This window comes from Chiloscyllium plagiosum, unplaced genomic scaffold (genome assembly GCF_037043375.1).
Source record: "Chiloscyllium plagiosum isolate Xiang-an unplaced genomic scaffold, Cpla_swu_hap1 HiC_scaffold_43, whole genome shotgun sequence".
Lineage (NCBI taxonomy): Eukaryota > Metazoa > Chordata > Chondrichthyes > Orectolobiformes > Hemiscylliidae > Chiloscyllium > Chiloscyllium plagiosum.
Window position 1 is genome coordinate 21,221,482 of NW_028270181.1, and position 15,261 is coordinate 21,236,742.

Here is a 15,261-nt window from a genome sequence, read left to right on the forward strand (position 1 = left end):
TTGCCAACTTTAAGGGTATTTAAATGTCATTGGATAGACATATGGAATAGTGTAGGATAGATGGGCTTCAGATTGGTCTCACAGGTCGGCGCAACATCGAGGGCTGAAGGGCCTGTACTGCGCTGTAATGTTCTATGTTCTATGTTCTGCTTCTACATCTTATGGCTTTAGTAAAGTCTACTTCACTGACCCCACGGTAGACCTGACTTTAATATGGAATTAGAATTGGTCAGGACACTGGAGAAGGCAATGTGTCAGAAACCAAGTCTGGAGAGGTACAACAACACAGAATCTCACTGTGCACTCAGTTACCTGGGCTGTCAATTCTGTATCAATATCAAAGTAACAGTATAACTGCAAGGCCTCAAGTTTGAGGATTGTGAATGATTATACATCACTCGCATAAACAATTCATAGCCATTTGATCAAATAATGAACCAGTCCAGTGCACAATCACTTTGAGGTGTAAAAGTTTACAAATAAACATTCCAACCTTTGTGTAATCAAGCTTTTGTCCAAATTATTCAGACTTCCAGACTCTTACATGAGTCCTATTCTTTTGGGGGGGGGGGGGGGGGGGGGTGCAGAGCACGCAGTTTGAGACAGTAGCCTCAGTGAGTCCTTTCTTTTAGAGCGGCAAAGTTTCCAACAAGAGCCAGTTTGAGAATCTAAAGTCCAGTGACTCTGAACAATCCAAACTGCCAATTTCAAATTGAATCAGAATTCAGTTTAGCTTACCACTCATCGCAAAGAACAAATCTTCAGAGATGAGCCTGGGAAGTTCCTTACAAGGATGAACTGGAGTCTTATTAAATGAAGAAATTGAGTCCGTGCTTTGTGTAGTTTTAATATTCCCCAACAAGAGGATTCATGTAGCCATATCATTTCATTTTATGAAGCTCAGAATTTATTACAGAACAGGGGTCTGATTGAAAAAGGCTGGAGCATCAATCTCAAATGAGACAGCTCCAGGCTGGTAAGTTTTTTGAAAAATCAGCATAATAAACCACCAAATCGGAAGAAGTTTCTCGTACAGAATGATGAATAATGTCGAGAGTGTGGTGCTCCAAAAGCACATCAGGTCAGGCAGCATCCAAGGAGCAGGAGAATTGGCATTTCAGGTATAAGCCCTTCATCAGGAATGAGGCTTGTGAGCCATGGTGGTAGAGAGATAAATGGGAGGGGGGGTAGGGCTTGGGGGAAGGTAGCTGAGATTGTGATAGGTAGATGGAGGTGGGGGTAAAGGTGATAGGTCAGAGAGGAGAGTGGAGCGGATAGGTGGGAAGGAAGATGGACATGCACGAAGCAACCCTACCACCCTGTGGCCGAACACTTTAACTCCCCTCCCACTCTGCCAAGGACATGCAGGTGCTGGGCCTCCTCCATCATCAATCCCTAACCACTCGACGCCTGGAGGAAGAACGCCTCATCTTCCATCATGGGACCCTCCAACCACATGGGATTAATGTGGATTTCACCAATTTCCTCATTTCTCCTCCCCGCACCTTATCCCAGATCCAACCTTCCAACTCGGCACCACCCTCATGACCAGTCCTACCCCGTCCATCTTCCTTCCCACCTCTCCGCCCTATCACCATTGCCTGCCTCCGATCTCCAGCATCTGCAGTCCTCACTTTCTCCCCATGATGAATAATGTGCTGAGCACAATTTCTATACGGTCATCCCATTTACAAAGAAAGAGTTTGCAGGAGGAAGTGAGAGTGAATAAAGAAGTGATTGATTATCAATTAAAGCAGGAACATCCACCAGATCCACAGACAATTAATGTGCAGTTCAATAACTCCATTGATCAGAATAACTCTTATGCAGCATTATGGAATTAAATTGATGTACACTAAGAACTGACGGAGAGCTAAATGTTAACTACACAGTTCTACACTGAATTCTGTAATTTCCAGAGCTGTTGCTTTTAATGGAAGATTTTTAAAAGTGGTTTAATAATCTTCAAAGCCCTACCTGTTGCTAGTGCCCTAAACACGGCTCATTAGTCTTCAGTATCCTACCTGTCTTCCAGATCAATTTTCAGCTGTTGTTCTGAAGGCTCAGCAATGGGGTCAGATGTGTCCTGATGACTCCCAGTTATCTGTGGTGCACCATGTTCATCATATGGTTCACTGTGACTTGTGGCAAGATCTTCTCTGGTTTGTTGAGTAGGACAAGGAGAAGACAAGGTGCCTTTGGCCATCCTGTCCAGAAAATCGAAAAGTTTAACACATTTCCTCAAAGGGGGTCTCATAGCCTCCGTGGAATCACGAGCTAAAGACAGGAACTGCTCAAACTTTCTGCAGGCGTCGACGTCGAGTGGGCATTCTAACGGCCCTCCTTCACTGCTGAAGCAACCGAAAAGCCGGAGATCTTCCATCATTTTGTCGAAGTGGCCCTGTGTTCTGAAGAAGTGACTATTGACAGGGTCAGAGTGCATGACAACAGTAAGAGTACACAGAGTTGTCTGGATGAGGTCCCAGATGTCACTCTGATCCACCGCAGCCCAGTTGCCTGAAGGTGGATCACACAACGCGCCTTCCATGTCTGCCAGCACTGACTGCAGTGCATTGAATCCTCCGGCGGTCCTGAATGCAGTCCGAGCTTTAGGAACTCCCAGCACTTTTAAGAGGGACTGCGGCGTAAAGAAAGACACATAGATTAGAGCACTGAAGTGCACATTGTCACAGTGCGTTACTCAGTCAGAGATGAGCAGGATCCAAAACGTTATCGCCGACAAACAGTACACAGTGAGAAACATAATGTAATTTAGGAATATCTAAACATTTTATGGATCAACAAATGCAGTCATAGAGATGTACAGCATGGAAACAGACCCTTTGGTCTAACTCGTCCATGCTGACTAGATATCCTAAATTAATCTAGTCCCATTGGCCAGCATTTGGTCTGTTTTAATCTCAAACCTTACCCATCCAGATGTCTTTTAACATGTTGAAATTGTACCAACCTCCACCACTCCCTGTGGCAGCTCATCCCATACACACACCATCCTCTGCTGTGTATCAAATTGATTACAGAATCTTAAACCACAGAAAGGAGACCATTTCAGCCATCAAGCCTATGCTCACTCTTTGAGGTATCCAATGAGATCCACTCCCCATCTCTTTTTTATATTGAAAGTTTGTGTTGAATAAACTTCCTCCACCCTTCCACATCACAACGGGCCACGCAAGAATATTTCTCCTAATTAGCTCTCCTTTCTTTCTGGCCCATTGTCTTAAACTGGAGCTCTTTGATTACTGACCCACCTGCCAGTCAAAAGGTCTATTCCTGGGCAAGGAGACAGATTCAGAAAATGTGGTGACAAACAACACACAAAATACATTATTGTCATTCAAGTACTTATGAGAGCTACAGGTTAAGAGGAGGATGGATTTAATAAAACCAAATAGAAGTAAAGCAAATGTTTTTGACATCTTTCAGCAAAGGCCATAGATAACCTTATTGTTACAGCCCTTAATACAGTTACATTTTAATCCTTGGTGACTTAATATTCCTCTGGCTTCAATCTCTAAAATACAAACTGAGTTATGCATAAGCAAATTTAACTCCCTTCCTGTAATTTGATACAGCACACAATTTTCAACGTGTCAACCTTTGAGTGTGGAGGCATAATGATATTTATTTTGGGTTAGCAGCTAAATATATATTAGCAAATCAATCTGACTTTGTACATAACACAATAAAGATCCTGAGGGGCAGAGATAATAAATTCAGTCGCTTATTATATATTATGACTGCCTCACAATTCATCAAAATTAGATGCACTCACTAGATTTAGGCTAATAAATCAGCTTAATCATATAAATACATATTTATATGTGTAAAATTATAATCTGCTGTTTATTTACTTGCACTGAAAATGCAAACTGTAGGCCACAAACAATATCAATTTAAGCTGGATTTTCATTGCAAAATTTGTAATACCCCTACTTTTAAGCAAGGCTTTGCATTTATATTGTGCCTTTCATGACTCAGGGACCTATTTCCATGTCTCTAAAACATTGCTCTAATTTGTCACATCTGTCTGAGTTCATTTGATGCTGAAATCCTCATTCAGGTCTTCATTAGTTCAAGACCCAAACATACAATGCTCTCCTGGCTGGCATCATAAAACCTACCCTCTGTAAACTTTGAGGTTATCTTAAACCCTGCAGCCTGTGTGCTAATTCACAGCCCTGATGCAGGGCTCTTGCCCGGAATGTCGATTCTCCTGCTCGTCGGATGCTGCCTGACCTGCTGTGCTTTTCCAGTAACACACTCAACGGTGTGCACTTACGATGCTCTCTGGATGAGTATGTTGCAGGTTGCACAGGTTTAATAATTACTGTCGCTTTGTTCACCAATCACCCCAAATCACAATGGGCAGACCAGCAAACCATTGCAATGTCACAAAAACTCAAATACCCCCTTTCCTGAAACAATGGGATGGGGGGGGGGGGTTGGGGAGATACCATTATTATTTAATTTATATGCTTATATTCAAGGCTATTAATTATTTCCAACTTTGATTCCTTATTAAAGACTGATACAAAGGTTGGAATTGATACGGTAAAGGTATCCCTTGTTTTGCACTCTGCACATATTCTCAAGTGCTAAACTAAGACATATTGAACAAAACATAGCCATAAAATTCTTAAAAACTCTTCCGACTTATCTCTGGCCACCTTCTTGCTCAGGGCTTCCCTCTACTTTACCATGAGCAAGTGAGGGAGTGGGGTGGGGTGGGGGCAGGAAGCAGTGGAGGGGACAATCCTGAGAGAAGTGGCAATTTGTTCAAAAGGGAAGAGGAAGCATGTTCAGAAACCACATTGAAACAAACAAAAATGGAGGCAACACTATTTGGGAACACCCCTACCTTCCAAACCATGCTAAACTGAAACCACACCAAGTGTGAGAACAACTCAGAGAGCACACCAACTCTGTGTAATAACAATGGCCCTGGCAATTTGATTAGCTGTGTTCTCGATGAATGGTGGAACACATTCGATGGGCTGAACAGCGTACTTCTACTCCTATGTCTTAGGTTGGATGCGAATCAACAAAATCCTGGGTCACTTTAACTCACTCTGCCTGGTGGAGACCCTCTGGATCAGGTGAAATATTCATTCTACATTCCACTCAATGGAAGGCAATTTTAGCTTAGTGAAGACTGGGTGCAAGGTTAAGTGTTAAACCCAACCCGATTTTCATCGCAAATTGATTCACAAAGCAATAGTGGCATGAGGTGAGATTAACCTTCCAACTGATCCAGGAGTTTCTCACCCAGATTACAGAATTGAACCCTTGGTGACAGGGGTCTCACCAGCTGTCAAGAACACCATTGTTACCTCCTTTGGGTTAGGCCCAACACTTTAAGATCAGTGATGTAAGCATTTGACCTTCGCCTTTCTTCAAGATCAATGACCTCAAGGACAAAAAGCCTGGCTTTCCCACCTCTGACCTCACTGCCCTCACAGCAACAGGTGAACAAGAAATGGTCAATGCACAATTGTGACCGATCGGTGCCAGGAGCAATGTTAGCCAGTATCGCACCCACCAGTGGCTCCAAATCAGCAAGGGACACAGCTGAGCACAGGCAGGTGAGGCAAGGCTGGAATGGGATTTTCTGCTCTAGGACATGGGGGAAGGGAAGGTTAGAAGAAGCAGTGGGCAAGTGGAATCGATGTTCCCCCAACTACGAACCTCAACTTCCCCTGAGGCTGACTCCCTCGAGCAGGATGAGAGGCCCTCTCAAGCAAACGGTAAAGGGTTTTGGTCCATCAATTATGACAGGAAAAGATATGACCAAGCTCTGAGGGCAGGACATGCAGTATTGTTTTGATCCAAACTTACCTCTGGGGAGGTAATTAAATTCTGCTAGAATTTGGTCAAATCTTTCCCCTTTGAGTAAACATACTGGTTAGCAATCAGAGAGGAAAGGGAGGACATTCCTGATGAAGAGCTTATGCTTGAAACGTTGATTCTCCTGCTCCTCAGATGCTACCCAACCAGCTGTACTTTTCCAGAGCCATACTTTTTGACTCTGGTTAACAATCAGAAAACACCCAAAGAATCCAAAAGACTCAGTTCATCTTCCTTTGCCTGAAATATTTGTGTATTCACATTGCAAAATTAATCATTCTATGTTTCAACATTTAAAAGGTTGCCACTGGGATAGGAAATAGAGTTGCCTAAATTTATTACCACATTACTGGGGACGTTCAGTCAGACGCAGATAGAAAAACAGTGCATTTTCTCATTCTGTTCATTTGCATCCAAGCAAAGGTGGAAAATTCAAATGGAGATACCTGCAGAAGGTCAAGTTTCAGCACTAATTCCGTCTGAGTTGCTGAGCACAACACTCCAATGACTACTCGCATGTACTCCTCCGCATTCATAATGAATAGCTGCTCCAAGATGCTCAGCGCATGGCTTCGATAGAACTGGTCATCAAGAAAAATCTTGATATAGGGAACCATCCCATATTCTCGGAGAATCACTAAACAGAAAGGGGAAAGGTCAGTCAGACTTGCATGGCGTCTTTTGAGAATGAAGGGCAAGGTCACTAATGATATGGTTGTAGTTACAATGACAAACCCATAAAGTTACAGGCTAATTACATACATGTACAGTCAGTTCTACTATAACTCGTGTTACTTCAACACAAATTGGCTTTAACGTGATTGAAGAATTTAGACTGTTATTTGTCGAACAGAAACTTTTCTTACCTGAATGGTTTAAATTAGTTTAAATTGTGTGGCAATTGCGTGATTATCCTATAAAGCGAGATCACATGAGAGTGCAACTATTACATCACATTACATCAGAACCAAATGTACACACACACAACTGGCAAAAGTCAATCACTTGCCCACAGAGGGGAGATATTACCTGGTGAAAGACCAACAGAGCCATGGATAATTCATTTTATTTCAAGACAAGAACTTTGACATTAAGGATTCTGGGTAATCGAAGGTGGAGTACAGGAAAAAAAATTGTGGCTGTAAGATCTGCTTCTGTTTTGAGGTATTTTAGGTATTGGAGGTGATATCCTCGAATTTCAGGAACAGTAATTACTGTTTGGTATACCGAGGCATTGTACTGGAACTTTGGGGAACAAAAAATTATAACAATGGCATTTTAAAGAGGAGGAGGACAGACAAAGGCAGTGACCACACGGTCAGAGAAAGAAACCGACACTGCTAACTGACACAGCAGTGAATCTGCACAGTAACTGCCTTTGTGTTAGAGTTCAAGTATCACTCGACATCGGAGTGCATGTAGGAAAAATTAACAAACAGTGAAATTCACAGCTGACCTTGGAGGAACCTGTATGGGAGAGCTCACAGCACAGGAGCAGGTAAGTCCATATTTTTAAGTGTAACCTTGCCATAAATCTACAATAGTGAATAGAGTGGATTCTTTCCTGATTATATGTTTTATTGAGATCTGTCTCTTGATTAAATTTTAAAAATATAAACCATAAGTATTAAGTTAACATGGAGCACTATTTTTTTTTACAGCAATAAAACGGGGCTATTTTCTGGATCTGAAGATTGTGAAGGACCAAAGATGGCATTTAGTGATGCGCTCTTCCTGTCACGTGTTGGAGTTTAGGGAGAGTTTCCATGCTACTGATGATAATGCCTGCAGGAAGTGTCTTTGGTTGTGAATCCTATCAGATCGCATGGATCACTTGGAGCGGCAGTTAGAGGCAATAAGGAATTTACGGGAGCTTGGGGTGTGATGGATGGATGGCAGTTATAGAAAGGGAGAAAAGCTGCAGATTCAGCCAGGTAGATGGGTTGACTCCAGGAAAGGTAGGAGGAATAGTCAGGTAATGCAAGAGATTCCTGTGGCTATCCCCATCTCAAACAAGTATGCTGTTTTGGAAAACGTAGGGGGTGATGGATTCTCAGGGGAATGTAGCATGAACAGCCAAGTTTCAGGTACTGAGAATGGCTCTAATATGATGAGGGGTACATCAGGTTCCAAACAATTGACTGTGATAGGGGACTCTCTAGTGAGGAAAGAGATCAATCCAAGACTGGTACAGTTGGGAAAAGAAGTGAGTCAAATTGTCAGGGCAGGCAGAGAACAAGGTAGGTCTGATAAATTAAACTGCATTTATTTCAATGCAAGAGGCCTAACAGGGAAGGCAGATGAACCCAGGGCGTGATTAGGAACATGGGATTGGGATATCATAGCAATTACAGAAACATGGCTCAGGGATGGACAGGACTGGCAGCTTAATGTTCCAGGATACAAATGTTATAGGAAGGATAGAAAGGGGGGGGGGGGGTGGTGCAAGAGAGGAGGGGAAGAGGCATTTTTGATAAGGGATAGCATTACGGCTGTACTGAGCGAGGACATTCCTGGGAATACATCAAGGGAAGTTATTTGGGTGGAATGGAGAAAGAAAAAAGGAATTCCTTATTGGGATTGTATTATAGACCCCCCAATAGTCAGAGGGAAATTGAGAAACAAATTTGTAAGAGATCTCAGTTATCTGTGAGAATAATAGGGTGATTATGTTAGGGGATTTTAACTTTCCAAACATGGACTAGGACTGCCATAGTGTGAAGGGTTAGATGAAGAAGAATTTGTTAAGTGTGTACAAGAATATTTTCTGGTTCGATATGTGGATGTACCTTGGAGAGAAGGTGCAAAACTTGACCTATTCTTGGGAAATAAGGCAGGGCAGGTGACTGAGATGTCAGTGGGGGAGTACTTTGGGGCCAGCAACCATAATTCTATTAGTTTTAAAATAGTGATGGAAAAGGATAGATCAGATCTAAAAGTTGAAATGTTAAATTGGAGGAAGGCCAATTTTGAGGGCATTAGGCAAGAACTTTCAAAAGCTGATTGGGGGCAGATGTTCGCAGGTAAAGGGACAGCTGGAAAATGGGAAGCCTTCAGAAATGAGATAACAAGAGCCCAGAGATAGTATATTCCTGTTAGGATGAAAGGAAAGTCTGGTGAGTTTAGGGAATGCTGGATGACTGGAGAAATTGAGGTTTTGGTTAAGAAAAAGAATGAAGCACATGTCAGGTATAGACAGCAGAGATTGAGTGTAAAGGCAGTAGGAGTCAACTTAAGAGGGAAATCAGGAGGGCAAAAGGGGGACATGAGATAGTTTTAGCAAATAGGGTTATGGAGAATCTAAAGGGTTTTTATAAATACATTCAGGACAAAAGCGTAACTAGGGAGAGAATAGGGCCTCTCATCGATCGCAAGGCAGCCTTTGTATGGAGCCATAGGAGATGGGAGAAATACTAAACGTGTATTTTGCATCAGTGATTACTGTGGATGAAGGATATGGATGATATAGAACGTTGGGATATAGGCGGTGCCATCTTGAAAAATGTCCATATTACAGGAGTGGTGGTGCTGGATGTCTTAAATCACATAAAAGTGGATAAATCCCCGGGCCCTGACCAGGTGTACCTTGGAACTCTGTGGGAAGTGATTGCTGGGCCCCTTGCTGAGATATTTGTATCATCAATAGTCACAGGTGAAGTGCTGGAAGACTGTAGGTTGGCTAACGTGGTGCCACTATTTAAGAAAGGTGACAAGGAAAATCCAGGGCACTGCAGACCAGCGAGCTTGACATCAGTTGTGGGCAAGTTGTTGGAGGGAGTCCTGAGGGACAGGATTTACACGTATTTGGAAAGGCAAGGACTGATTAAGGATAGTCAACACAGCTTTGTGAGAAGGAAATCATGTCTCACAAACTTGATTAAGTTTTTTGAAGAAGTAACGAAGATGATTAATGAGAGCAGAGTGGTGGACCTGATCTATAGGGACTTCAGTAAGGCGTTTCACAAAGTTCATCATGGTAGACTGGTTAGCAAGGTTAAATCTCATGGAAGACAGGGAGAACTAGCCATTTGGATACAGAACTAGCTTGAAGGTAGAAGACAGAGGGTGGTAACGGAGGGTTGCTTTTCAGACTGGAGGCCTGTGACCAGTGGTGTCCCACAAGGATCGGTGCTAGATCCACTGCTTTTCATTATTTATATAAATGATTTGGATGTGAACATAGGAGGTATAGTTAGTAAGTTTGCAGACACCAAAATCAGAGACTTAGTGGACAGCGATGAAGGTTACCTCAGAGTACAACAGGATTTTGATCAAATGGGCCAATGGGCTGAAGAATGGCAGATGGATTTTAATTTAGATAAATGCGAGGTGCTGCATTTTAGAAAAACAAATCAGAGCAGGACTTATACACTTAATGGTAAGGTCCTGGGGAGTGTTGCTGAACAAAGAAACCTTGGGAGTCAAGGTTCACAGTTCCTTCAAAGTAGAGTCGCAGGTAGATAGGATAGTGAAGGAGGCATTTGGTATGCTTTTTCTTTATTGGATAGAGCATTAAATATGGGATTTGGGAGGTCATATTGCAGCTATACAGGACATTGATCATAGAATTTCTACAGTGTGGAAGCAGGCCATTTGGCCCAACAAGTCCACACCAACCCTCCAAAGAGTAACCCACCCAGACCCATTCCCCTACCCTATTACTCTACATTTTCCCTGACTAATGCACCTAACCTACACATCCCTGAACACTATGGGCAATTTAGCATAGCCAATTCACTTAAGCTGTACATCTTTGGATTGTGTGAGGAAACCGGTGCACCCAGAGGAAACCCACGCAGACATGGGGAGAATGTCTGTGTGGAGTTTGCACAGTCACTCAAGGCTGGAATCGAACCTGGGTCCCTGGTGACGTGAGGCAGCAGTGCTAACTACTGAGCATTGTGCTGCCATTGGTTAGGCCACTTTTGGAATATTGTGTGCAAATCTGGTCTCCCGCCTATCGGAAGGATGTTGTGAAACTTGAAAGGGTTCAGAAAAGGTTTACAAGGATGTTGCAAGGGTTGAAGGATTTGAGCTATGGGGAGAGGTTGAATAGGCTGGGGCTGTTTTCCCTGGGGCATCGGAGGCTGAGGGATGACCTTATAGAGGTTTATAAAATCATGAGGGGCATGGATAGGGTTAATAGTCAATGTCTTTTCCCTGGGTGTTGGAGTCCAAACTAGAGGGTATAAGTTTAGGGTGAGAGGGAAAAAATTTAAAAGGGGCCCAAGGGCTCAACTTTTTCACAGAGGGTGGTGCGTGTCTGGAATGGTGCTGCCAGAGGAACATAGAACATAGAACATAGAAGAATACAGCGCAGTACAGGCCCTTCGGCCCTCGATGTTGCGCCGATCCAAGCCCACCTAACCTACACTAGCCCACTATCCTCCATATGCCTATCCGATGCCCGCTTAAATGCCCATAATGAGGGAGAGTCCACCACTGCTACTGGCAGGGCATTCCATGAACTCACGACTCGCTGAGTAAAGAACCTACCCCTAACATCTGTCCTATACCTACCCCCCCTTAAGGAAGCGGCGGAGGCTAGTACAATTACAACATTTAAAAAGCATCTGGATGGGTATATGAATAGGAAGGGTTTAAGGGGGATATGGGTCAACTGCTAGTAAATGGGACTAGATTAGGTTGAGATATCTGGTCCGCATGGACGAGTTGAACCAAAGGGTCTGTTTACGTACTGTACATCTCTATGACTCTATTTCCTGTGAGTGACATGTATGGAGTGATATGGGCCAAGCGCAGGTAGGTGGGACTAGTTTAGTTTGGGAACATGGTCGGCATACAGTGGTTGAACTGAAGGGTCTGTTTCCGTGCTGTATGACTTTGACTCTATAAACCCCATGGTCAACTTCCATGGACATGTACCCTCTGAGACATTGTGAATTTACACTGTTTGTGATCCTGACTAAATTCTGGGTTGTCATTCAGTGAGATACATCTATGGGTTGCTTGGGAACACAAAAATTGAGCCACTCTTCTGGTTGATACAAATGCAGTTAAGCTCACGAAAAGAGGAAGAGAAGAGAATACGGTTATTCAAAATAACACGAACATGCAAATTGGGAGAAGTAAGCTCTTCAAATTCACGTCTCCTCTGCCATTCGATAAAATCATGGTTGATCTGTTCAGTGTTTCAAATTCCATATTGCCATCGACTCCTATCCTTCACCCTGCCAAACAAAAAGCTATCTACTGCCATCCTAAAAATATTTAATGACCGAGGCAGGCAGAGTTCCAAATTTCCCCAACGGTCAGAAAAAAAGAATCTCCCTCATCTGTCCATAAGTGAGTTCTGGACTGACCTACCTTATCAAGACCATTCATAACCCTTTAGGTATTTTCACTAGGTTTCAATCAGCCTGTTCAGAAATATTATGACATGTCTGGAGCAGGCGGGGCTTGAACCCCGGGCCTGCTGGCTCAGAGGTAGGGACACTACCACTGTGCTGCAAAAAGCCCCCATTCAGAATCTTATATACTTTAAGTCACTCCTTAGACTATCAAATCCTAGTGAAAACAAGCCCAGTCTGTTTAACATTTCCTCAATGAACATCACACCCACCCCAGGTATCAATTTAGTAAAAGTTGCCATTGTGTTCAAAGTGGCTAAAACTGAATACAGTATTTAAGATGTGGTCTCGTTGGTGCCTGTATAACTTAAGCATGATATTCTTACTTTAATGTTTAGATCCTTTCATACTAAAGAATATCATTCCAATAGCTTTCGTAATTGTTGCTCCTGCACATTAACTTTTGTGCACGAAAACACCTCGATCACTTATGCCTTGGAATTCTGCAGTCATTCTCCATTGAAATAATCCAATTTTTTAATTCTCCCTGCTAAAGTGAACAAGTTCTCATTTTCATATTATGCTGCACCTGCTGGCTTTTTGCCCACTCACTTACATCAGTCTGAAACGTCCTACATCCTCTTCATGACATAATGCCCCACCTATCCTTCTGTCATTGGTGATGGCGCCTTCACTCCCCTCATCCAAGTCATTGATACAATTTGTAAAATTGAGGCCACAGTACAGGCCCCTGCACAATCTTATGTACCACATCATTCCAATCCGAAAAATACACATTTATGCATAAACTCAGTTTCCTGTCAGTCAGCCAATCGTCTCTCCAGAAACAAAAACAGAAATTGCTGGAAAAGCTCAGCAGGTGCTGCACATCATTTTCCACTTGGGAACTCTGCAGCCTTCTGGAATCAATATAGACTGAGCTTCTCCCATGTCCTTACCTCACATACCAGACCTTGTTATCATGTGGAAAAAGTGAGGACCGCAGATGCTGAAGATCAGAGTCGAGAAGTGTAGCGCTAGAAAAGCACAGCCGGTCAGGCAGCATCCAAGGAGCTGGAGAGTCAATGTTTCGAGCATAAGCTCTTCATCAGGAATGAGGTGGTGACTCAAGGGTGCTGAGAGATAAGTGGGGGGTGGGGCTGGGGGGCAAGATAGCTGGGAATGTGATAGGTAGAGGGAGGTGGGGGGTGATGGCGGTAGGACAGAAAGGAGGGTGGAGTGGATACGGGGGAAGGAAGATGGACAGATAGGACAGTTCAAGAGGGTGGTGCCGAGTTGGAAGTGTGGATCTGGGATGATGGGGGGGAGAGGAAATGAAGAAACTGGTGAAATCTACATTGATCCAACATCTCTGGGACGCACGCACTAACCAACCCCACCGCCCTGTGGGCAAACACTAACTCCCGTCCAACTCCGCCAAGGATATGCAAGTCCTGGGCCTCCTCCACTGCCATACTCTAGCCACCCAATGCCTGGAGGAAGAACACCTCATCTTCCGCCTTGGGACCCTCCAACCACACGGGATCAATGTCGATTTCACCAGTTTCCTCATTTACCCTCCCCATACCTTATCCCAGATCCAACCTTCCAACAGCACCGCCCTCTTGAACTATCCTACCTGTCCATCTTCTTTCCACCTATCCACTCCACCCCCCCCTTTCTGACCTGTCACCAGCATTCCCACCTTCATCTACCTATTCCATTCCTAGCTATTTTCTTTCCAGCCCCACTCCCTTTCCATTTATCTCTCAGTCCCCTTGAGCCACCCCCTCATTCCTGATGAAGAGCTTATGCTCAAAATGTTGATTCTCCTGCTCCTCAGATGCTGTCTGGCCAGCTGTGCTTTTCTAGAACCACACTTGGACTTGTTATCACATAGTCTGCTCTTATATACAACCCAATGTTAGCCCCTAACAGCCCCCATTAGTAGCCATTCATTCTCCGAGCCTGATCGTTCTCAATCCTTTGTCCAACTGTTCTTCTCTCTTTGGACTCAATCTCTACCAACCATTTACTCCTTCCACCCTTCCCCCACCTTGCATTCTGCATCCAAAACAGCATTTTCCTGGCTACCATCAGTTCTGAGGAAGGGTCACTGGATCTGAAACATTAACTCTGATTTCTCTCCACCAATGCTACCAGGCCTGTCAAGCTTTTGCCAACAATTTCTGTTTGTGCTTCTGGTTTCCAGAATCCACAGTTCTTTCAGTTTTTAATCTTCTATCTAGATTAATTTGTCACCCCTTGGATCATGTGCTCCTACTTTACAGATTAACCTTTTGTTGCCTGATGCCTTTTGGAAATCCAAGTATAGTACATCAATGGGTTCCCGTTTATCCACAATACATGCCACTTATTCAAAGATCTGTTGAATGAGTTGAGTACCACCATTTATCTTTCACAAAACCACACCGATAATTCCTGATTACCTTGGGTTTTTCCCAGTGACCAGCTGCAGACTCCTTAAATGATTGATTTTACTACCTTTCTCACAACTGATGTCAAGCTAATTGGCCTATAGTTTCCTAATTTGGGGTCTCCCTCCCTTCTTGAGTAGAGGAATTATATTTGCTACTTTCCAGTCCAGTGGAACTTACCAGAATCTAGAGAATAACATAAGATTAACACCAACATCTGCTCCCTCATTAGCTACCCCTTAAGACCCAAAGATGAAGTCCACTTGAATTGTCAGCCCCCAGCTTCTCAGTTCGCTCAGTATCACTTCCCTGGAGACTGTAATTTCACCACATTTCTCGCCTCCTTTCACCCCCTGATTTACGGCCATTAGATCTATGCTTTTCACGAAGCCAGGAGCAAAATATTTGTTTGTTTCATCTGGTATTTCCTTATCTGCTATTAACCCTCCATTCTCACTCTCTAGCGAACGAATGCTCACTTTATTTACCCTTTTCCATATTAAATTCCCATGAAAACGCTTGCTATACATTTCAATGGAACAAATGAGGGCGGGGACAAAAACCAGGTTTTTGATGGCAAATGTGTTAGCAGTGAGAGATTGTAGATTTCAAAACATTAGAAAAAGGGTGATAGACAAAATGAG

The 15,261-nt window shown here is 43.4% G+C and overlaps 1 protein-coding gene across 3 annotated transcripts in view; it reads right to left on the reverse strand.

Moving 5' to 3' along the window:
* wdfy4 (WDFY family member 4) overlaps positions 1 to 15,261 on the reverse strand; it is a 321,548-nt gene that overhangs the window by 258,334 nt on the left and 47,953 nt on the right. For all 3 annotated transcript variants that reach the window (XM_087982407.1, XM_043678830.2, XM_087982406.1), the window contains 2 exons: positions 6,315 to 6,505; positions 2,025 to 2,638 (listed from right to left, as the gene is read on the reverse strand). In XM_087982407.1, the coding sequence (XP_087838533.1) occupies positions 2,025 to 2,638; positions 6,315 to 6,505 (805 nt within the window). The remainder of the gene's footprint in view (positions 1 to 2,024; positions 2,639 to 6,314; positions 6,506 to 15,261) is intronic.